Source organism: Hypanus sabinus, chromosome 12, assembly GCF_030144855.1.
Source record: "Hypanus sabinus isolate sHypSab1 chromosome 12, sHypSab1.hap1, whole genome shotgun sequence".
Lineage (NCBI taxonomy): Eukaryota > Metazoa > Chordata > Chondrichthyes > Myliobatiformes > Dasyatidae > Hypanus > Hypanus sabinus.
In genome coordinates this window covers 85,805,943-85,825,569 of record NC_082717.1, presented here as the reverse complement: position 1 = coordinate 85,825,569, position 19,627 = coordinate 85,805,943, and the positions used below count along the sequence as shown (strand labels likewise).

Sequence of the window (19,627 nt, the reverse complement as noted above, 5' to 3'; positions counted from 1 at the left end):
ATGGGTCATTTTGTGTTTCTCCTTCATTTTCATCACTTTGGGTTTACCTTGATAATTCTGGTTTGTTTTATCGAGTATTTTGTTTACTTCATATTGTTACTAACCTTCAATTATGTCATGTTGCTTTTGTTATCCTGCCTGTGTTTGGAGTAATGTAGGAGTTTTCCTTTGGATTGAGTTCTTCCTGCAGCGCCTCAATGCCGACTTTGTATGGATCCTGTGTTGTCTTAAACATAGTGCACCCATTAGCTAAAGATAGACCACAACAAGAGATTTTGAATACTATTGAACAAATTCTAAATTAATTGAGTTTCTTTCATGTTTTTGAACATTGAAAACTATCGGATGTTTTGGTGTTTTACTTTCTTTGCAATTTTACAAATTTTGAAAATGTTACAGTGCCCATGTTGATCTTTTTAAAAGCCTGTGATATTCATACGCTTTCCAAATCCATTATGTGGTCAGTGTTTCCTCACAACATCAGACATAAATTCTGTGCCTTGAGAGTTTGTCAGCTCACAGAATGGCCCAGTTCACAACCCTGTTTTCACGACATTCCCTTCAGCTCCTGTCAGGTTCTGCTACCCAATGAACTGGAAGCTACATTTAGGATCTTACAATCAACCCGCACATTAATGGGATGTGGGTCAAAACTGAAGTATGTGGAGAAAATGCATAAGCTCACAGGAAGAACATTGCAATTTCCACACAGATGGCACTGGAGGTCAGGATGGAAGCCCAGTCACTGGAGCTGTCAGGCAGCAGTTCTATAGGCTGTGCTGTTATGTGTCTGTGACTTTTGGCTGAGCTCGGGTCATGGCTTAACCAGCTGTTAAGATTCCTCTGCCACCTCAGGTTCTGGCACACCCACTTGACAGAATTATTGACTCGTTAGGCTCTACCCCTTGACACAAGGCTTTTGACAAGCAGCACGATGAAGCCAGAGGCTGTGGGAAATTCAGGTTTCCTCTTACAACACAGATCAGAAGAGACTGTGCGCAGCTCCACACTAAATGTAAGGTTCACATCAATCCTTCAGACAATTGATTTTGCACCAGGAAAGCAGGGTGTTGAGAGTATATCAAGTTAAGCAAAAATCCCTTTGCAAAGGGGAGCAGAAATTCTACGTACCTTGCTGGAAGAGGATCAGCAATGAAATATTAGTAAATAATACAGAAGCAAAGGGTGTTTTAAAATTAGGGTTCTGGTCTGAATAGAACGCACACAGGAAATACACCTGGAAAATTCTGGAAACTCCCTTCACCTCACTCCCCTCCATCCCCCCTCGCTCCCTTCCCTACCCCTCGCTCCCACTTCCCTCCCCCTCCCCTCCATCCCACCTCCTTTTCCACCCTCCCTCACTCTCTCTTCACTCTCACACTCTTCTCTCTCTCCACCCTCAACCCTCTCTCTCTCTCCCCCCTCTCAACCCCACTCTCTCTCTCCACCCTCAACCCACCTCCCTCCCCACCCTCTGCCCCCTCTCTCTCTCTCTCTCCACCCTCAACCCACCTCCCTCCCCACCCTCAGCCCCCTCTCAACCCTCAACCTCTCTCTTTCTCTCCACCCTCAACCTCTCTCTCTCCACCCTCAACCCACCTCCCTCCCCACCCTCTGCCCCCTCTCTCCACCCTCAACCTCTCTCTCTCCACCCTCAGCCCCCCCTCTCTCCACCCTCAACCCACCTCCCTCCCCACCCTCTGCCCCCTCTCTCTCCACCCTCAACCTCTCTCTCTCCACCCTCAGCTCCCCTCTCTCTCTCTCCACCCTCAGCCCCCTCTCTCTCCACCCTCAGCCCCCTCTCTCCACCCTCAGCCCCCTCTCTCTCCACCCTCAGCCCCCTCTTTCTCCACCCAGCCTCCTCTCTCTCTCCACCCAGCCCCCTCTCTCTCTCCACCCTCAGCCCCTCTCTCTCTCTCCACCCTCAGCCCCCCCCCTCTCTCTCTCCACCCTCAGCCCCCCCCTCTCTCTACCCTCAGCCTCCCCTCTCTCTCTCTACCCTCAGCCTCCCCTCTCTCTCTCTACCCTCAGCCTCCCCTCTCTCTCTCTACCCTCAGCCTCCCCTCTCTCTCTCTACCCTCAGTCCCCTCTCTCTCTCCACCCTCAGCCCCCCCTCTCTCTCCACCCTCAGCCCCCCCCTCTCTCTCTCCACCTTCCTCCCCCCCTCCATCTCCCTACTCTCCCTCCTGCCTTCCTTTCTCCCTGGGTGCGGCCAGGATAGCCATGGAGACAAGTAGTGGAGGTCATCAGCAGGTGAATGTACACAGTTTGAAAGGGAGAGTACTAGCAAAGGTTGAGCAGTCTGGGCTGAAGTACGATCCCAGCAGGTCAGACTGTGCTAATGAGGAGAAAGGAAAGCTGTGGAATTTCACAGATTGCTGACATACAGGAGCTCTGGCATATTGGAAATGATTTACCTGAAGTTGAGGAATTCGGTATGGTGTCCAGAGGTGTACCGAAATGGCAGATGAGATGTTCCTCGAGTTTGCCTCACAGAGCCTCATTACAAAATGCAGGAAGCCACGGATGGGTGAATATGAATTACATTTTTAGAAAACGGAGCCCAGAGTTACCCCTGCCATCTGAACAGAGGTCTTCCACACATTCCAGGTTTGGCTTCTCCAATGTAGAGGAGGCCCCATTCTAAACACTGAATGCAGAACCCACGACTTGGACGATGTGCCATGTTTGCTCTGCTTCAAAGGACTGATTGGATTTTTGAGTGATGGGAAGGGAAAAGATGAAAGGGCAGGCATTGCGTCTCCTACAGCTCAATGAAGAGATGCTGGAGAAGGGAGGTGGTTGGTGGAGATGGAAGAGCAGACCAAGATGTTGTGAAGTCCCTCTGAAATGCTGAAAGAGGGGGGACGGGAGGATTTGACTGGTGCCAGACTTTTGTTGAAGTGGGCAGAAAGTTGATTACAGAGTCCAACGATGTTGAAGGTGAGGACCATGGTAACTCCATCCTTCCTCAGCCCTAGAGAAGATGGGATGAGAGCAGAAGTGTAGGAAATGGATAAGACGTGGTCAAAGGCTCTTGTCAGCTGTAACAGCTGGGAAAACATGGTTCAGAAAGAAGATAAGATATCTCACAAGCAGTGGAGAGGAACAGCTGATCAGTGCAAAAATGATGGAAGCAGATGAATCTAGAGCAGGATGGTATCAGGGACAAGGTGAGAGGAAGTTGAGGTATCCTTGGAGCTTGGGCTTAGGGTAATGAGTATTTATCGTTGCATGTCCTCTGAGCTGAAGACAGGTCTGGGAGGGGAAGGGTCAGAGAAGAGCCATGTAAAGTAAGAGCAGGGAAGAACAGGGTAGTTCTCTGTGCAGACATTGATGTTCCAGAAAAGGGGCTGTATGATGAGCAACACACACAAAATGGTGGAGGAACTCAGTAGAGTCAGCATTTTCAGGCAGAAACCCTTCGTCCTGAGTCCTGCCAAAGTGTTTCAGCCCAAAACATTAACTCTGCTCTTTTCCATTGGTTCTTACTGGCCCGCTGAGTTCCTCCAGCATTTTGTGTATGTTGCAAGGATTTCCAGCATCTGCAGATTTTCTCTTGTTATATGATGGGGGCCAAGTATGACTGAAACAAAGACGGTTTTACATAGCCAGTAAAGGATCAGTGGCCCACCTTTGATCTGGAGGAAGTGAATGGGATTCAAGATGTTCAACATGAAAATGAGATCAGCCAGATGTATGAATACATTGGTGAACTGCATTCAGCTTCAGATAATCTCTTTTTGAGTCAGAAAAGGACAAGAGTTCCCTCAGTTTTGCTGCCTGCACTGTCACTGACTGACCCAAGCACATTCCCCAGTCCTACATTGTGCAAGTTTTGTGGGGCTTTTTATTTTCTCCTTTGATCTGCCCTCGTTTCATAGCTTTTGTTCATTGTCACTCTCTCCAAACACCTTCATTAATGCTTCAACCCATTGACCGTTGTAACTTATCTCCACGGCAACTCTAAGTTCATCCAGTCCTCTTCCCTCACCATTCCTTCCACATCTTCCCTGCAAGTTAATACAAACTGGTTTTCTAATACAGAGCCTTGGACCTGAATAGTTCTCCCCTTCACAGCTGTTTTCAGTTTCCAGTGTTTTCTGTCGCATACTCAATAGGTTGACTATGACCCTGCTGATAGAAGTTGTTAACTTTCTGAAGCAGCGATGTGAAATGCTTTCACTGTAGGGATCATGGCAGAGTTCTCCATTGGTTACAAGACTATGAACCGTGTTCGTTGCCCACAGCACAAGTCAAGAATGTGGTGATATACACTCAATGGTTACTGTATTGGGTACAGCTGTACGTTAATGTCAATATCTAATCAGCCAATCATGTGGCAGCAACTCAGTGCACGAAAGCATGCAGACGTGGACAAGATGTTCATTTGCTCTTCAGACCAAACATCACAATGGGGAAGAAATGTGACTTTAACGGTGGAATGGTTGTTGGTGCCGTCGAGGGGGATTTGAGTATCTCAGAAACTGGAGATCTCCTGGGGTTTTCATGTGCAAAAGTCTCCAGAGTTTACAGAGAGCAGAAGAAACACATCTAGCGATCAGCAGTTCTGTGGCTGAAAATGCCTTGTTAATGAGACAGGTCAGAGGAGAATGGCCAGACTGGTTCAAGCTGACAGGAAGGCGACAAAAACTTAAATAACCACACGTTACAACAGCGGATGCAGAAGAGCATCTCTGAATGCACAACATGTCAACCTTGAAGTGAATGAACTTCAGCGGCAGAAGACTATGAACATATAGTGATTGGCCGTTGGATTAGGTACAGGAGATAATTTTACTGAGTGTGTATTCCACTTCCCACAGAATCCCTCTGAAAGAAAAAAAATCACAAAGGACCACTTGATAGACATTGGCTTCGTCTTTTCTTCTCTGAGGCCCCATGGCTGTGGTGTACACGGTCCATGAGGTGTACCATAGCAACTTTCCAAGGCGGCAACACAGCGACTCAAAACGCAACTCCTGCCACCTAGAAGTACAAGGTCGGCAGGCGTAATGGGAGTACACGACCACCTTCGGTGTTGATCCATGTGGGAAAATATCGTCCTTATCCCCGCTGGGTCACAATACGGGACACCCATTCAGCAGTAACTCAAGGCAATGGTTCACCTTATGCCACGCAATTTGGGATCAGTGTCCTCAGGGACACATCCATCCCGTGAATGATGGTTGTATACAGCTGTTTATTGACAGGACATGGGGGGGGGGGAGAGCAACAGAAAAGGTCATGTCATGTTGACTTCTAATTGAGGAAGTTTAAGTTCAGTTTAGAGGGTTTTGATTACATAGTACTGTGGCTGGTTTCAGTCCCTTGCTCAAGGATGCATCGAGTTGACTGAGAACTTTAAAAGGTTTATCAGATTTAGTCTGAGGGCTTTCAAGATTTGGATTGGCTGAGGCTAAATTCTGTGAATGTCAGCAGCGCGAGAGACTATCTTATTGAAATGCTCAAAATTACTGGAGCGCTTGACAGCAAGAGTACTGGGGAAAGGAATTAAAAATGGGAAATCCTCAGCTCTGCTTTCACCCTGAGGGAGGATGAATATTGCAGCAGGATAAAGGGTTGTCTTCATTTTCTGATGGTCTTATCTCGAGTTTCTGGTCCTCCTGCCATTAAGTGATTGATCCAGTCGCTTTTTTCAAAGAGAGCATTTAACAATCAAGTGCCTTTGAAGTCAGGACAGTTCTGCCTCCATAATGTATACATCTTGGACATGGCAACTGAAATCATATCCTTCTGACATGGAGGTGAAGATAAATGCCAGCAGAGACCTTATTTGAAAACAAGAAATTATCACTAATAAAAAACACAAAATGCTGGCAGAACTCAGCAGGCCAGACAGCATCTATGGGAGGAGGTAGTGACGATGTTTCGGGCCGAAATGATCACTAAGTGTATTTTGCTGTAACTACAATAAACTTCAAAAAGCCATTACCCAAATATTCCCGAGTCCTAGTTGTTTGGCATCTGACTTGGCCAAGTAGTGTTCTTGTCCAAACTCACCAGGACACAGAGCTTCCCAGAGCCTTGCTTGTTCCTGTGCTCTCTTGAAACTTGTCAGCTTTACTGGGAAATTTATTGTAATACTGTGTAACATTTTGGGGGCAAATAAATAAAAGTGTGTTGAGGCATTAATTTTTGACTAACACTCCAAAGTCTCTAAAATATGCCAGATGTGCAGTATCAAATTTCTGAATGTGCCACGTTATTGCAGTTGTACAGATTGATTGAAGCATCCTGGGACTTGGCAAGTTACTTTGTGTTTTCCTCCTGGGCCATTGGATACAGGGTTCTCATGACTTTCTCCCTTTCTCCCCCGCCAATAAAGGATGGATCACTGGGACACATTGACGACCTGGCTCAGCAGTACACAGAATACTACAACACTTGCCTCAGCAACAGCACTGATTGCATGGAAGAGCTTTACACGCGTAGTGTTTCAGAGGATCTGGAGCTGGTAAGAACTTCTGTCTGCCTTGAGGACAACCTGTGTGTTTTCTTGAAAAGTAAGGCTTGGGCTCCCACGATAACTTTATGACTTCAAGTAATTTCAAAGTAATCTTGAGCTAATGAAGTGTTACGGAGATCTAGTCACTTTTGTAAAGGAGGGAGTAAGGTGTAAAGCTTTTTTAAAAAAAACTTTCCATAAATAGTAATTAAATAAATTGCCAGTTTATCTATCTATAATGATGTTGGAGAGATATGCTAGCCAGTATACCAAGACAACGAAGGTAATAGAACAAATTAGCTCTCTGAAATTAAACATTCTTACAGGCTCAAATATTTCATCTACCAAGTTTCCTGTTAGAAATATGACTCATCTGTGCTACACATTGTATTTTGATTTGGAAAGGAAGCCTGAAATGATTTGTACAGATCCTTTTGGTGTCCTTGAACAGATGAGGGTTTTTTTTACTAAAAAATAAACATTATTCATAAAGATATAAACAAGAAATACAAAAGAGTGCGTTGCTTTCTTGATATTTGTTAGTGTTGTACAGTCTATTGAATTATAGCATTGTCAAGTCTGTACAAGTGCAGAGACATCAAGGTAGTACATCCTGTGTACTAAGTATCAATACCACTCATGTGGCCTTTTTGAACAATACACCCTTCAGTTATTTGTAGTGTTGTTACAGAGGGTCAAGTGGCAGCAGGACTTTAGATCACTCTTGGATTGCAAGACCTGGTGGCATCAAGCTTCCATATGTATCTTGTAGGAGATGAGTTCCATTCTAAAGGATGGGTAGACCATCGGTATTGCCGAGTATCGGAAAGAGCAGTGAGATGTTTAAACTGTTGACCATTTTTGATTGATGTCAGGATACTGCTTTGTATAGTTCCATGGGGACTTTTATATTCACCAGTTATATCACTTCTTAATGCCTCTGCCAAAAACAAAAGCAACAGAAACATTTACTCTTTAGCCAAAGGTGAAAGTTGCCTGGTTTAGTATACTGGTAAAGGCAAGTCATTTTCAAGTTTATTGTTATAGGCATACATTCACAAGGTATACATGCCTTGAAAATTAGCTAACATACATATTTTGACATAATTTTAGATTAACCTAATATGTGCAGGAATAAACAACAAAATAAACACAATGTGCAACGAGAGCAAGTGAGGAGATTTGTGTCGCCAGAGTTTCGAGAGGCTCCGTGGAGAGCATTCTGATTGGTTGCATTGTCGTCTGGTATGGAGGCTCCATGCTGGGTCAGCATTTGGCATGGCGGCGCCTTACAGCTAGCGGCCGCATGCACAACAAGTGATTACGATGCAAGTCACTGCACAGAGCCAAGCTTATGCCAGCTTTCAGTTTCTCAGAGCCACTTGCCAAACCTTTCTTCACCTGATGAGGCTGAACGTGGATTGAAAGAGCCCCATCCCCTCTCCTCGCCATCAGCACTGGAATCCAGTGGGTTGGAGTACGGAGAGGAAGGGAGGGTACAGTGTACACAACAATTCTGTCCAGTTTCTACAGGATCTAATAACTAATGAGTGATAGCATTAGCTGCTCTTCTTTTAACCTTCCTCCGTCAAGTAAAAGCACAAGCCTTCTCCGTCACAATGTGGATGGATCTGTATTCAGCATTATAAATTATGCCTTATCTAAAGGCAGCATCCCCATCCTTCTGTTTTCAACCTATTGGCAGCTTTGAAATGATGGGCCAGTGGTCTCTTCAGCTGCCTTGGATTGTCCTCTCTAATTCCATTTCCAGACATCCAATTATACCCTGCTCTGGTTTCTGATGGACAAGCCAACCATTGGCAGAGTCATCCAAAGCCAGTTTCCCTGATGAGCCCCAGCTCTATCTCACTGCCTCTCCTCTGGACCTCTCCAAGTTCTTCAGCTTGCTTTTTTTTTGGCACTTCAAAATTAGCAGAATTTTTCCCAATGGGGAAAACGTAAGCCGCTGTCTTCAGTGCTGGTCACAACCTCCGTTCCTTAGACTCTGGTTCCATTCCCCTTGTGGGAAACTGAAGCAGTGATTGGAATTTTGATTTGACATTGAACCCCGAGATGAGCTTCCTGTCCTACACCTCCAGTATCACTGGTTCTGCCTTGTCTCAGCCTCTGTGCCACTCATCCATCCCTTTGTCACATCTAGGCTTTTTTCAATCTTCTCTCCCTTGTTCATCCGGTTTTATATATTCATTATTATTACTTTTATTTGCACATTGGTTGCTTGTCAGTCTTTGAATGCTAACAACCCTGACTGGCGAAAACAATACTTGTTACAGGAACAGCAGAGAAGAAACCTTCTGTATGTGTGTGCGATGATACAGAGGTGGAGAGCCTTCATTGCTGCTCTAAGCAGCAGCGTTAACGGTAATGGGTTGTAAATAAAGTACATCAGACAATGGGGAGCAATAGGTTAGATTTCACGTGTCTGCCCCACACCACTAACACCTTGCATTTTGAAGTGCCGATTGCATTGCCCTGTGCAAATGTGTTGTAGGGCCCTTCCTGGTCCGTGAAGCAGAATAACAGCGTAATGGAACAAATAAAAGAACTGCCGCCTCACAGTTCCAGTGGCTGTGTTCAGTCATGATCTCCGGTGCTGCCTCCGTGGAGTTTGCACGTCTTTCTGACAGTGTGAGTTTCGTTCAAGTTCCTCCATCCAGGCTGGTTGGTTACTTGGCCCCCGTACACTGCCACCGAGTGCATCGGAGAGTGGTGAAGTCTGGAAGATGGTGAGAACGTGTAGTGGATAACAGTATAGAGTTGGTATGAGTGGGCAATGATCAATACGGAAGAGCAGGAGTTGTTAGTCATGGGGACAGACCTCCTTTGGTGCTGCATTATCTGATGAGACTTTGCGATCAAGTTTCTGAAGCGTGATTTGAACCAGCAAGCTGCTGACCCAGAGGTGAAAGTGAGACGGTCCAAAAATATTTGCCATCTGGTCCAACGTGGACAAAGTCGATTCAGAATCCAAACACTGCAGAAGCTGTGATTAGTTGTGCAGGAATCACGCCCCCATCCCTTTCCTGTTCCACCTTCCCCTGTGGAGTTTTGATGGCTGCACAGGTTTCCTGTTTCCTGTAACTTTATTTATGGTATAGAATCCCAGCTGCCACTTTCTTCATATCACATTGTCATTACCGATATCCTGCAGTCACCTGGTGCCTTACGGTTCACAACAGAATGGAGTACGCTGATCCACACAGATGCAGAGAGAGTCAAGATGTATTTCAGACCAGTTTGTTGAGTCACAATGACTAAATTCCACTTTGATGGGGTGTCGGTTTTCTGATGGTGCTAATCCAGAGTCTCGTAAAATCCCTGGGACTAGTTCAGACGACTAGGGAGGCTTTAACTTGTGTATTAGCTAATATTTACCTTAATTAGCACCACTAAAATTGATTATCTGGTCATTGTTGTTAATGGGAATTTGTTTTGCATAAATGAGATGCAATGATTCCTGCTTGAAACGTCCATGCTCTTTAAAAGTAATTAATTGGCTTTGTGACATCATTGTTTAAAAAAATGCACATATACTTTGTAAGTGTCCGAGGGCTTAAATTATGAAACATTTTGGCTACAGAAGGAATGTTTCCACTCGTGGTAAGTGCGTAACCAGGCTCTATCACAATCACTCAGAAATCCGGTGGAGAATTTGGAAGCTACTGCTTTACCTAAACAATTACAAAAATATGGTGGAAGCGACTGTTGTGGGAGCACTAGAGGGGAGGTATGAAAAGCACGCGATGAACAGGGAAAAGAAGGAACAGCTGACAGATCTTGAAGAGGAAAGTTGGAGAGAGGCTGAATTGAACCATAAATTGCTTAGGGCCCAAATGGCTCAAGTGAGTTTCATGCTGGATATTGTTGATTTAGATTGTGGGTGGCATTGGTAGAGTCTGGTTTGGAGCCAGTGATTTTAAATACCATTGCTATAGTCATGGCCTTGAGGAATCAGATTTAGGATTCAAATCCGCACTGAAATTCTACTCCTCTCAAAACCAGACATGGAATATCTTTGCTCTCTTATTTTGAGAAATTCCATCTCTATAATTAAGTCTTTCAGGCTTGTTTTGTTTCTCTTGATAAACAGGATGTAGTAGCTCCACTGATTCTACCCTAGTTTTTTCACTTCATTTTGGCTTTGATATTTTTGGATTGAAAACTGCCACGTTCGATGAGTTACAAAGACCGCATGTGTTCTGGTTTTAGGAAAGTTCGGCTGCCAATCCACTCTCCCCACAGCTGCCGTCTGAGACTAGAGTGAGTACGACTTCTCTGCAGATCCTCCTGGATTCTCTCCAGGAATTTGTTAAATTCATCCTCTGACTTCAGAGCAGCTCTTTTTTTCCCTGAAGTGGTCACTGACTTTAATTTTGTTTCCCAGGAGTCACGTGTGTTGGGGAGTGCAGTGTCAACACCAGAGAGTGAAAGGAAGTAAGTGGTGCTTGTATCGTGAAACACTTTTCATTGGTAGCTTTCCGATAAACACCCCAGGATCTGTGCGCATTTACAATGCTGTGTAATTTCCTTAACATGGGTGTGTTTGTGAAACAATCTCCACCCTTAAGCCTGTGTGATGGTTGTCAAGCCATTCTGATTAGGCAGGCAATGTTAAATAATCCAATTCTTTCTCATTATCAAACCCATTGTAAAACTCACTCTGATTTATAATGGACTCTATTTATTACCAATGCTGAAACACTGGGCTCTTCAAATTGGGTACACTTGACTATTTTTTCCCTTAAAGAGTGATATTCTGAATAACAACCTGATTTATAAGGGCAGTATTATTGTTTGTGGTTTATTCCCCAAGATTTATCCTCTGATTTATGCATTTCAGCCTCCCCCCCCCCCCCCCCCCAACCAAATGAACTCTTTCTTCATGTTTTCCCAGCCCATAGCCACAAGACTGGTCCTAGAATTCTTGGAATCAGAAGCCTAAACCACAACATGATTTGCTTCTCCCACACATGGGATTAGGAATTTCTCAAAGGTTTCTCTTTGTCAAGGGCTTGTGTGTGAATCTGAGTTTGAAAGTATCTGTCCATAATCTTGTATGTAAATGTAAGCTACCATGCTTGATGCCTTTCCTTGCGTCCCTCAGCCTAACACCTGATGAGCAGAAACTGTTCCGATAGGCTGATCATTCATATATATAGCTAGGGAGCCAAAGATTTTTGCACAGTACTTCAGCAATTTTATGTACCACACTATATTGCTACCACACAAAAAAAAATCACATATATGATAAACCTGATTCTGATATGAGTCTCTATTGTGGACTGAGTGGGAAAGGGGCAGGGAGAGGGGAATCATGGTTGTGGAAAGAGGAAGGGAATGTGGAGGGAGCAGGAAGCAATGGAGAGACATTCTGCGATAATCAATAAACTGTTTGGAATCAAATGACCGTGGGCCAGTGTCTCAGGGCTGGCTGTGTCTGTACCGTACCACCCCCTGCCCCCACCCCTCCTGCAGTGCTCCACTCTCACCATTCCCAGCACCCTTAGGTCCTGCCAGACTTACAAACTCTCTCTCTGCCACACATAGACAAAAACGGTATGGTGTGAAAGTCTTAGTCAACTTGTATATATGACTTTTGCACTGTACTGTAAATGAATCACTTTAGATTGGACCACTAAATCCATGTAAAATATGTAATCACATGATCTGAATCTCAGACCCTTGCTTTCTTCCTTCAATCAATGGCTTCCTGTTTCTCAGGGTCTTCGATTCAAAGAGTAGTTCAGCAGAGAATGTTGAACTGGGGGCTTTTATTATTTCTGAAGTTACTTGCACATTTTCCTCACACCCATTACTGTGCTGATAAATTGTCTGGTTTGCATCTCCAACCCTGCGAATGTTCTCATCTCTGACACTTCTTTCACTTTTAAACAGGCATTTGATTTGTAAGTCGACTTTGGAGGATGGATCAGTTGGTGAGTGCGATTTTTTTTTGGGGTGATTAATATTAAACTGTTATGGTGAAATATCCTAGACATGCCAACTTTATCCATCCATTTATTTATCTTATCTAATGGGTCTGTCTATATGGCTGTGTATCTATTGTCGATCATTTTCTGTATCTCTTTTCTCTGGCTATCTATTACTATTCTCCTTCCAGCCATGTAAATGATATCTTTTCATGTGGGATGATTGTAAATGGGAGTTTAATGATCGGTGTGGAGTCTCTGAGCCAAAGGCTTATTTCCATGCTGTATGGGTCGATGATTCTTCATTGAAACTGTGCAGCAATGTGTTGGTATAAACAATGATAGTTCGATTATGGGTGAGTAAATTGATAAATTTCTATTTATGTGCAAGCATCAACTTTTGTATCTTTATGCTTGTGCCTGTTATCCAGCTGCTTCTGCCTGAATGCGTCAGTTTAACTGTCCAAGGCTCTCTGTTGGTCAGGGTTGACCATGGGTATTGCACTCAGCTGTCTACGTGGTACGTAAACCAGAGCAGTACGATATGGAGAGCAAGCTGTTGCCCATGCGGCAGGCTCCCCTCTCCACACAGCTGATGAATCCAAAGGGATGGCAGAGGCCGATACTGTTATGATTTGTAACTTCAAAACATTAAACCAATTCAAAGAAACGAATCTGTCAAATCGAAGGCGAGAATACCCACCTGTTAAAACTCTCTGCAGTACTTCAAATGTAGTCTTACCAAAGGCCGATATAAGATCCCCATTTTTGTACCTATCCCACTTGAACTAATGCAAACATTTAATTTCCCTTTTTAATGTGGTACCTACTTCATGGTATTCACACACAGTCAGCCAGATATCCGTGAAACCTATTATTATACATCACTTGCCATGTAAATATATTCAGTCTTGTTATCCTTCCTACTAAAAGGGGTGATTTCACTTTTGATTCATTTTAACCCACCTGTCACCCTTTTTTACAATCACTAAACCTATCCATATCCCTTTGTTCACTCCGCACAGTTGACTTCCCCACCTGTTTTCATTGCTTTCCTTCGTGGTCCCAGCCATTTTTGAAGTTCATGAACCTGAGCATCGGGTACTAAGGTCTGGATGACATTGATGAAGACTGATTATGCTGAGAGCTGCACAACAACAAAACGCTCACAGATCCGTGACTGACTTGGGACAACATACTCAGGGTACAGGACTAGGGTTAACTATGCAGCGGCAATTAATTACCCCATTTTACTCTCTGAAGAGTCATTAAAGCAACTCGGGCAATGCAGTTGAAATAAGCTGTCATCATTCCTCATTGAAATGGAGAAGGGAGTTGTTGCTGTTTCATATTTTATGTTCCTCTTACAGGAAGTGCTGACTGGAAAAAGAAAAATAAATCCTTCTGGCAGAGTTTTCGGAAACTGCAGAAAGGGAACACAGTGCGGGAATTATGTAAAGGTAAACATATAATAGGAGGAGTTTTCATTTCAGCTTTTGACAAAGGGTTTCAGCCCGAAACGTCGACAGTGCTTCTTTCTATAGATGCTGCCTGGCCTGCTGTGTTCCACCAGCATTTTGTGTGTGTTGCTTGTGCTAACTGTGTGTTGGGCAAGACCATCAGCTGAACAAAGGTCGGGAGAGATCACTGCTCTCCAGGTTTGTCCTGGACTTCACAGTATCTAAAGGCAACATGCATAGATGTAAGATATTATATGGATGAACAGAATAAGTCATAGTAGTTTAAACTTTATTTGGAAGGGTTCTTTGAACAGTGATAGGCTAGAGATGGGGAACGTAGGCTGTATGATTGATGTGATGGGAAGCGGGAGGTCATAGCCTCCAGGGAAATGTTGACTTGCCAATTATTGAAAAGCTTTACAGCAAAGTCAATGTGGTGTCCACACCATTTCATTAAGTACACAGACAGGGGTCACTTCACCCTCCTGCATTTCTTACAGAAGCTTCTTTCAGTCTCAGTCCTATCATTGGCTCCCTCATTTTCTCCATACATTTCTATAACTCCATCAATATAGCCAAACGTCACAAGGTGCCTTACAAGAGCATTGTTAGTCAAGTTTGACTGACCTTTGTTAGGGCTGGGGTGAACTTAAATGAGAGAAGAAGGGTGAGGAAGGGCATTCCAGAGCTCAGCCACCACAGGCAGAGCAAAGAAAGTTGGCAAGTGCCAGTATCACGTGGAGTTACAGCACTGTGCAAAAAAAAAATGTGAAGCAAAGATGCTTTCAAAAATAATGAAATGAGAAGGTTCTAAATATTTAAAAATACTATAAAGGGCTGTAAACAGTAAAGATCTAAATCAAATCAATATTTGGTGTGACCACCCTTTGCCTTTAAAACAAAGTCAATTCTCTAAGGTACACTATCATGCAGTTTTATCAGAAAATTGGCTGCTAGGTTGCTCCAAGCATCTTGGAGAACTTGCCACAGTTCTTCTGCAGACCTTGGCTGTTTCGCTTGCTTCTGTTTCTTCAGGTGATCCCGTACAGCCTCGATGATGTTGGGGTCAGGGCTCTGTGGAAGGTCATACCATCTGAAACCATATTAAAAAATCTACAGTGCCCAAGAGTTTTACACAGTACTGTACAAGTCTGTTGGAAGTTATAGGTCTTGATAAACAGGAATCTTCCTCTTTTCATTGCCTTGGGCAGAACAACTTACGTAATGTGATGCTTAACAGAGCAAGATATTGAAAGGGTTTTTGGGAGCACCAGGGCTGAATGATGATTTTCCATTGTGTATGAACAAGTGTGATCCCTGACCTCCAGCCTGACATCTGCCCTGCATGGGGTTGGAGTCCTGGTCTTGAAGGTGAGTGTGGTATTGGAGTTCTGAGATGCTGTATCCTTCTGGCCCATGGCTTCTCCATCCACCAGCGTCATTTGTTGTCTTTCTGGATCTGCCTGTTGGGAAAGCCATTCTGCATTGGTGAAGCCTGTCAGCTTGGAAGAGCTGCGAGAGAAAGGTTGATGTTCTGTTCTATCAATAGCAAACAGGCAGTCTGATAGGAACATGGGAACAGGAGCAGATAAGTCATCTTTGTTTGGTCTACAATTAATACCTTGGATCTGCAATCCTTAATATCTATATTCAGCAAAACCTGGATTTGTAGCTTTATTTCCAACAAAAACTTATGATGGGAACAATCTGACTGACCTTGCACATTCTCACATTGACCTCCGTCTGCCATGCCCTAGACATAAGGCCACTCGGCCCATCGAGCCTGCTTCACCATTCAATCATGGGCTTATCCAATCTTCCAGTCATCTCCACTCCCCTGCCTTCTCCCCATACCCTTTAATGCCCTGGAAAATCAAGAACTTATCTATCTCTGCCTTAAATGTACCCAATGACTTGGCCTCCACAGCCACTCATGGCAACAAATTCCACAGATTTACCACCCTCTGACTAAAGTAATTTCTCCGCATCTCTGTTTTAAGTGGACGTCCTTCAATCCTGAAATCATGCCCTCTTGTCCTAGACTCCCCTACCATGGGAAATAACTTTGCAATATTTAATCAGTTCAGGCCTTGTCAGGAGCAAACAGTGAATAGACACTACCCAGCACAACAAGTGACAAATATGAATATGGACTAATCAGTTTCACTGAGCTGGACTCCAACAACAACAAATAATAACATTTGGTGTACTTTTGTGTGCTCCCCAACAGCACAGCAATGCAACTTGCAGTGTGGTTAATTCTTTAACTTTGACAATAGATACTCAACCAGGAACTCACCAACAAGGCCCAGAAAATTGGCAAGGTTCTAGGTGTTAGATGATAAGCAGGGAGCAGTGTTACCATAACTTGTGACCAGATAGGAGTATACAGCTTTAATTATTCTTGTTTTGTTTTTTTGTTTGTTTGTGACCTTATTCATTCATGAAGACGGGGTTTCAGATTTCTAGATCATTGGGACCTCTTCTGGGGCAGGTGGGACCTGTACAAGAGAGACGGGTTACACCTGAACTACAGGGGGACCAATATCCTTGCAGGGAGGTTTGCTAGTGTTATTGGGGAGAGTTTAAACTAGATTTGCAGGGGGATGGGAACCAGAGTGCCAGAGTTGATAGTGGAGCGGGGGTAAAAGTAAATGATGTTAGTAGTTCATGCAAAGTCACAAATAGTAAGGTTATGTGTGGTGGTAACAATCTTCTGAGGTCTGTATATTTCAATGCGAGGAGCTGAGGGCCTGGATTGACACGTGGAATTATGACATCATAGGCATTACTGAAACTTGGCTACAGGAGGGGCAGGACTGGCAGCTTAATGTCACAGGGTTCCGATGTTTCAGATGTGATAGAGACAGAGGGATGAAGGGTGGGAGGTGGTTTTGTTAGTCAGAAAATAATACAGTAGTGCTTCGGTGGGAAAGATTAGAGGGCTTGTCTACTGAGGCCATATGGGTGTAGCTGAGAAACAGGAAAGGTATGACCACATTAATAGGGTTGTATTATAGACCACCCAATAGTCAGCGAGAATTGGAGGAGCAAATCTGCAGAGAGATAGCAGACAACTGCAGGAGACAGAAAGTTGTGATTGTAGGGGATTTTAATTTTCCACACATTGATTGGGACTCCCATACTGTTAAAGGTCTAGATGGGTTAGAGTTTGTGAAATGTGTTCAGGAAAGTTTTCTAAATCAATATATAGATGTACCAACTAGGGAGGATGCAATATTAGATCTATTAGGAAATGAGTTAGGGCAGGTGACTGAAGTGTGTGTAGGGGAACACTTTGGTTTCAGTTATCATAACATCATTAGTTTCAACTTGATCATGGACAAAGATAGTTCTGGTCCTCGGGTTGAAGTTCTAATCTGGAAAAAGGCCAAATTTGAAGAAATGAGAAGGGATCTAAAAGGCGTAGATTGGGACACGTTGTTCTCTGGCAAGGATGTGATTGGTAAGTGGGAGGCCTTCAAAGGAGAAATTTTGAGAGTGCAGAGTTTGTATGTTCCTATCAGGGTTAAAGGCAAAACCAATAAGAATAAGGAACCTTGGTTCTTGAGGGATATTGCAACTCTGATAAAGAAGAAGAGAGAGATGTATAACAGGTATAGGCAACAGGGAGGAAATAAGATACTTGAGTATAAAAAGAGTAAGAAAATACTTAAGAAGGAAATCAGGAGGGCTAAAAGAAGGCATGAGGTTGCTTTGGCAGTCAGGGTGAAGGATAATCCTAAGAGCTTCTACAGGTATGTTAAGAGCAAAAGGATAGTAAGGGATAAAATTGATCCTCTTGATGATCAGAGTGGTCGGCTATGTATGGAACCAAAAGAAATGGGAGAGATATTAAATGGGTTTTTTGCATCTGTATTTACTGAGGAAACTGGAATGGAGTCTATGGAAACAAGGCAAACAAGTAGGGAGATCATGGAACTTATACAGATTAAAGAGGAGGAGGTGCTTGCTGTCTTGAGGCAAATCAGAGTAGATAAATCCCCAGGACCTGACAGAGTATTCCCTTGGACCTTCAGGGAGACCAGTGTTGAAATTGCAGGGGCCCTGGCAGAAATATTTAAAATGTCGCTATCCATGGGTCAGGTGCCGGAGGATTGGAGGATAGCTCATATAGTTCTGTTGTTTAAAAAAGGCTCAAAAAGTAAGCCGGGAAATTATAGGCCGGTAAGTTTGACATCAGTAGTAGGTAAATTATTGGAAGGAATACTAAGAGATAGGATCTACAAGTATTTGGATAGACAGGGACTTATTAGAAAAAGTCAGCATGGCTTTGTGCGTGATAGGTCATGTTTAACCAATCTATTAGGGTTTTTCGAGGAAGTTACCAGGAAAGTGGATGAAGGGAAGGCAGTGGATGTGTAATAATGGACTTCAGTAAGGCCTTTGACAAGGTCCCACATGGGAGGTTAGTTAGGAAGATTCAGTCACTAGGTATACATGGAGAGGTAGTAAATTGGATTAGACATTGGCTCAATGGAAGAAGCCAGAGAGGGGTAGTAGAGGATTGCTACTCTGAGTGGAGGCCTGTGACTAGTGGTGTGCCACAGGGATCAGTGCTGGGTCCATTGTTATTTGTCATCTATATCAATGATCTGGATGATAATGTGGCAAATTGGATCAGCAAATTTGCTGATGATTATTGGAGGTGTAGTGGACAGTGAGGAAGGTTTTCAAAGCTTGCAGAGGGATTTGGACCAGTTGAAGGAATGGGCAGAAAAATGGCAGATGGCGTTTCATGCAGACAAGTGCGAGGTATTGCACTTCAGAAGGTCAAACCAAAGTAGAACATACAAGGTAAATGGTAGGACACTGAGGAGTGCAGTAGAACAGAGGGATCTGGGAGTACAAATACATAATTTCCTAAAAGTGGAGTCACAAGTAGATAAGGTTATAAAAAGAGCTCTTGGTACATTGGCCTTTATAAATCAAAGTATTGAGTATAAGAGTTGGAATGTAATGGTGAGGTTGTATAAGACATTGGTGAGACCGAATTTGGAGTATTGTATGCAGTTTTGGTCACCTAATTACAGGAAGGGTATTAATAAGGTTGAAAGAGTGCAGAGAAGGTTTACAAGGATGTTGCTGGGACTTGAGAAACTGAGTTACAGAGAAAGATTGAATAGATTAGGACTTTATTTCCTGGAGTGTAGGAGAATGAGGGGTGATTTGATAGAGGTGTATAAAATTATGATGGGTATAGATAGAGTGAATGCAAGCAGGCTTTTTCCACTGGGGCTAGGGGAGAAAAAAACCAGAGGTCATGGGTAAAGGGGAAAAGTTTAAGGGGGGGAGCTTCTTCATGCAGAGAATGGTGGGAGTGTGGAATGAGCTGCCAGATGAAGTGGTGAATACGGGCTCACTTTTGACATTTAAGAAAAACTTGGACAGATATATGGATGAGAGGGGTTTGGAGGCATATGGCCCAGGTGCAGGTCAGTGGGACTAGGCAGAAAAATGGCTCAGCACAGCCAAGAAGGGCCAAAAGGCCTGTTTCTGTGCTGTAATGTTCTGTGGTTTCTATGGAATAGATGCTTAGTGATGCATGATGTAGAGCACAAAAATGGGCCTTTTTGGCCCACTTCAACCATACTGATCAAAGTACTAATCCTATTGTTTGCATTAGGTCTGTATTTCTTTGTACATTTCTTACCAAAGTACAGTGCCCTTTAAGCTTTGTAATTGTATCACCTCCTCTGGCAGGGTGTTCCAGATATTCACCTCCT

At 43.7% G+C, this 19,627-nt stretch overlaps 1 protein-coding gene across 4 annotated transcripts in view; it reads left to right on the top strand.

The window, feature by feature from the left end:
• The window catches only part of sash1a (SAM and SH3 domain containing 1a), a 132,083-nt gene that overhangs the window by 63,124 nt on the left and 49,332 nt on the right, over positions 1-19,627 (top strand). For all 4 annotated transcript variants that reach the window (XM_059986353.1, XM_059986354.1, XM_059986355.1 and 1 more), the window contains exons 2-6: positions 6,350-6,478; positions 10,700-10,750; positions 10,875-10,924; positions 12,386-12,426; positions 13,791-13,880. In XM_059986353.1, coding sequence (XP_059842336.1) covers positions 6,350-6,478; positions 10,700-10,750; positions 10,875-10,924; positions 12,386-12,426; positions 13,791-13,880 — 361 coding nt within the window. The remainder of the gene's footprint in view (positions 1-6,349; positions 6,479-10,699; positions 10,751-10,874; positions 10,925-12,385; positions 12,427-13,790; positions 13,881-19,627) is intronic.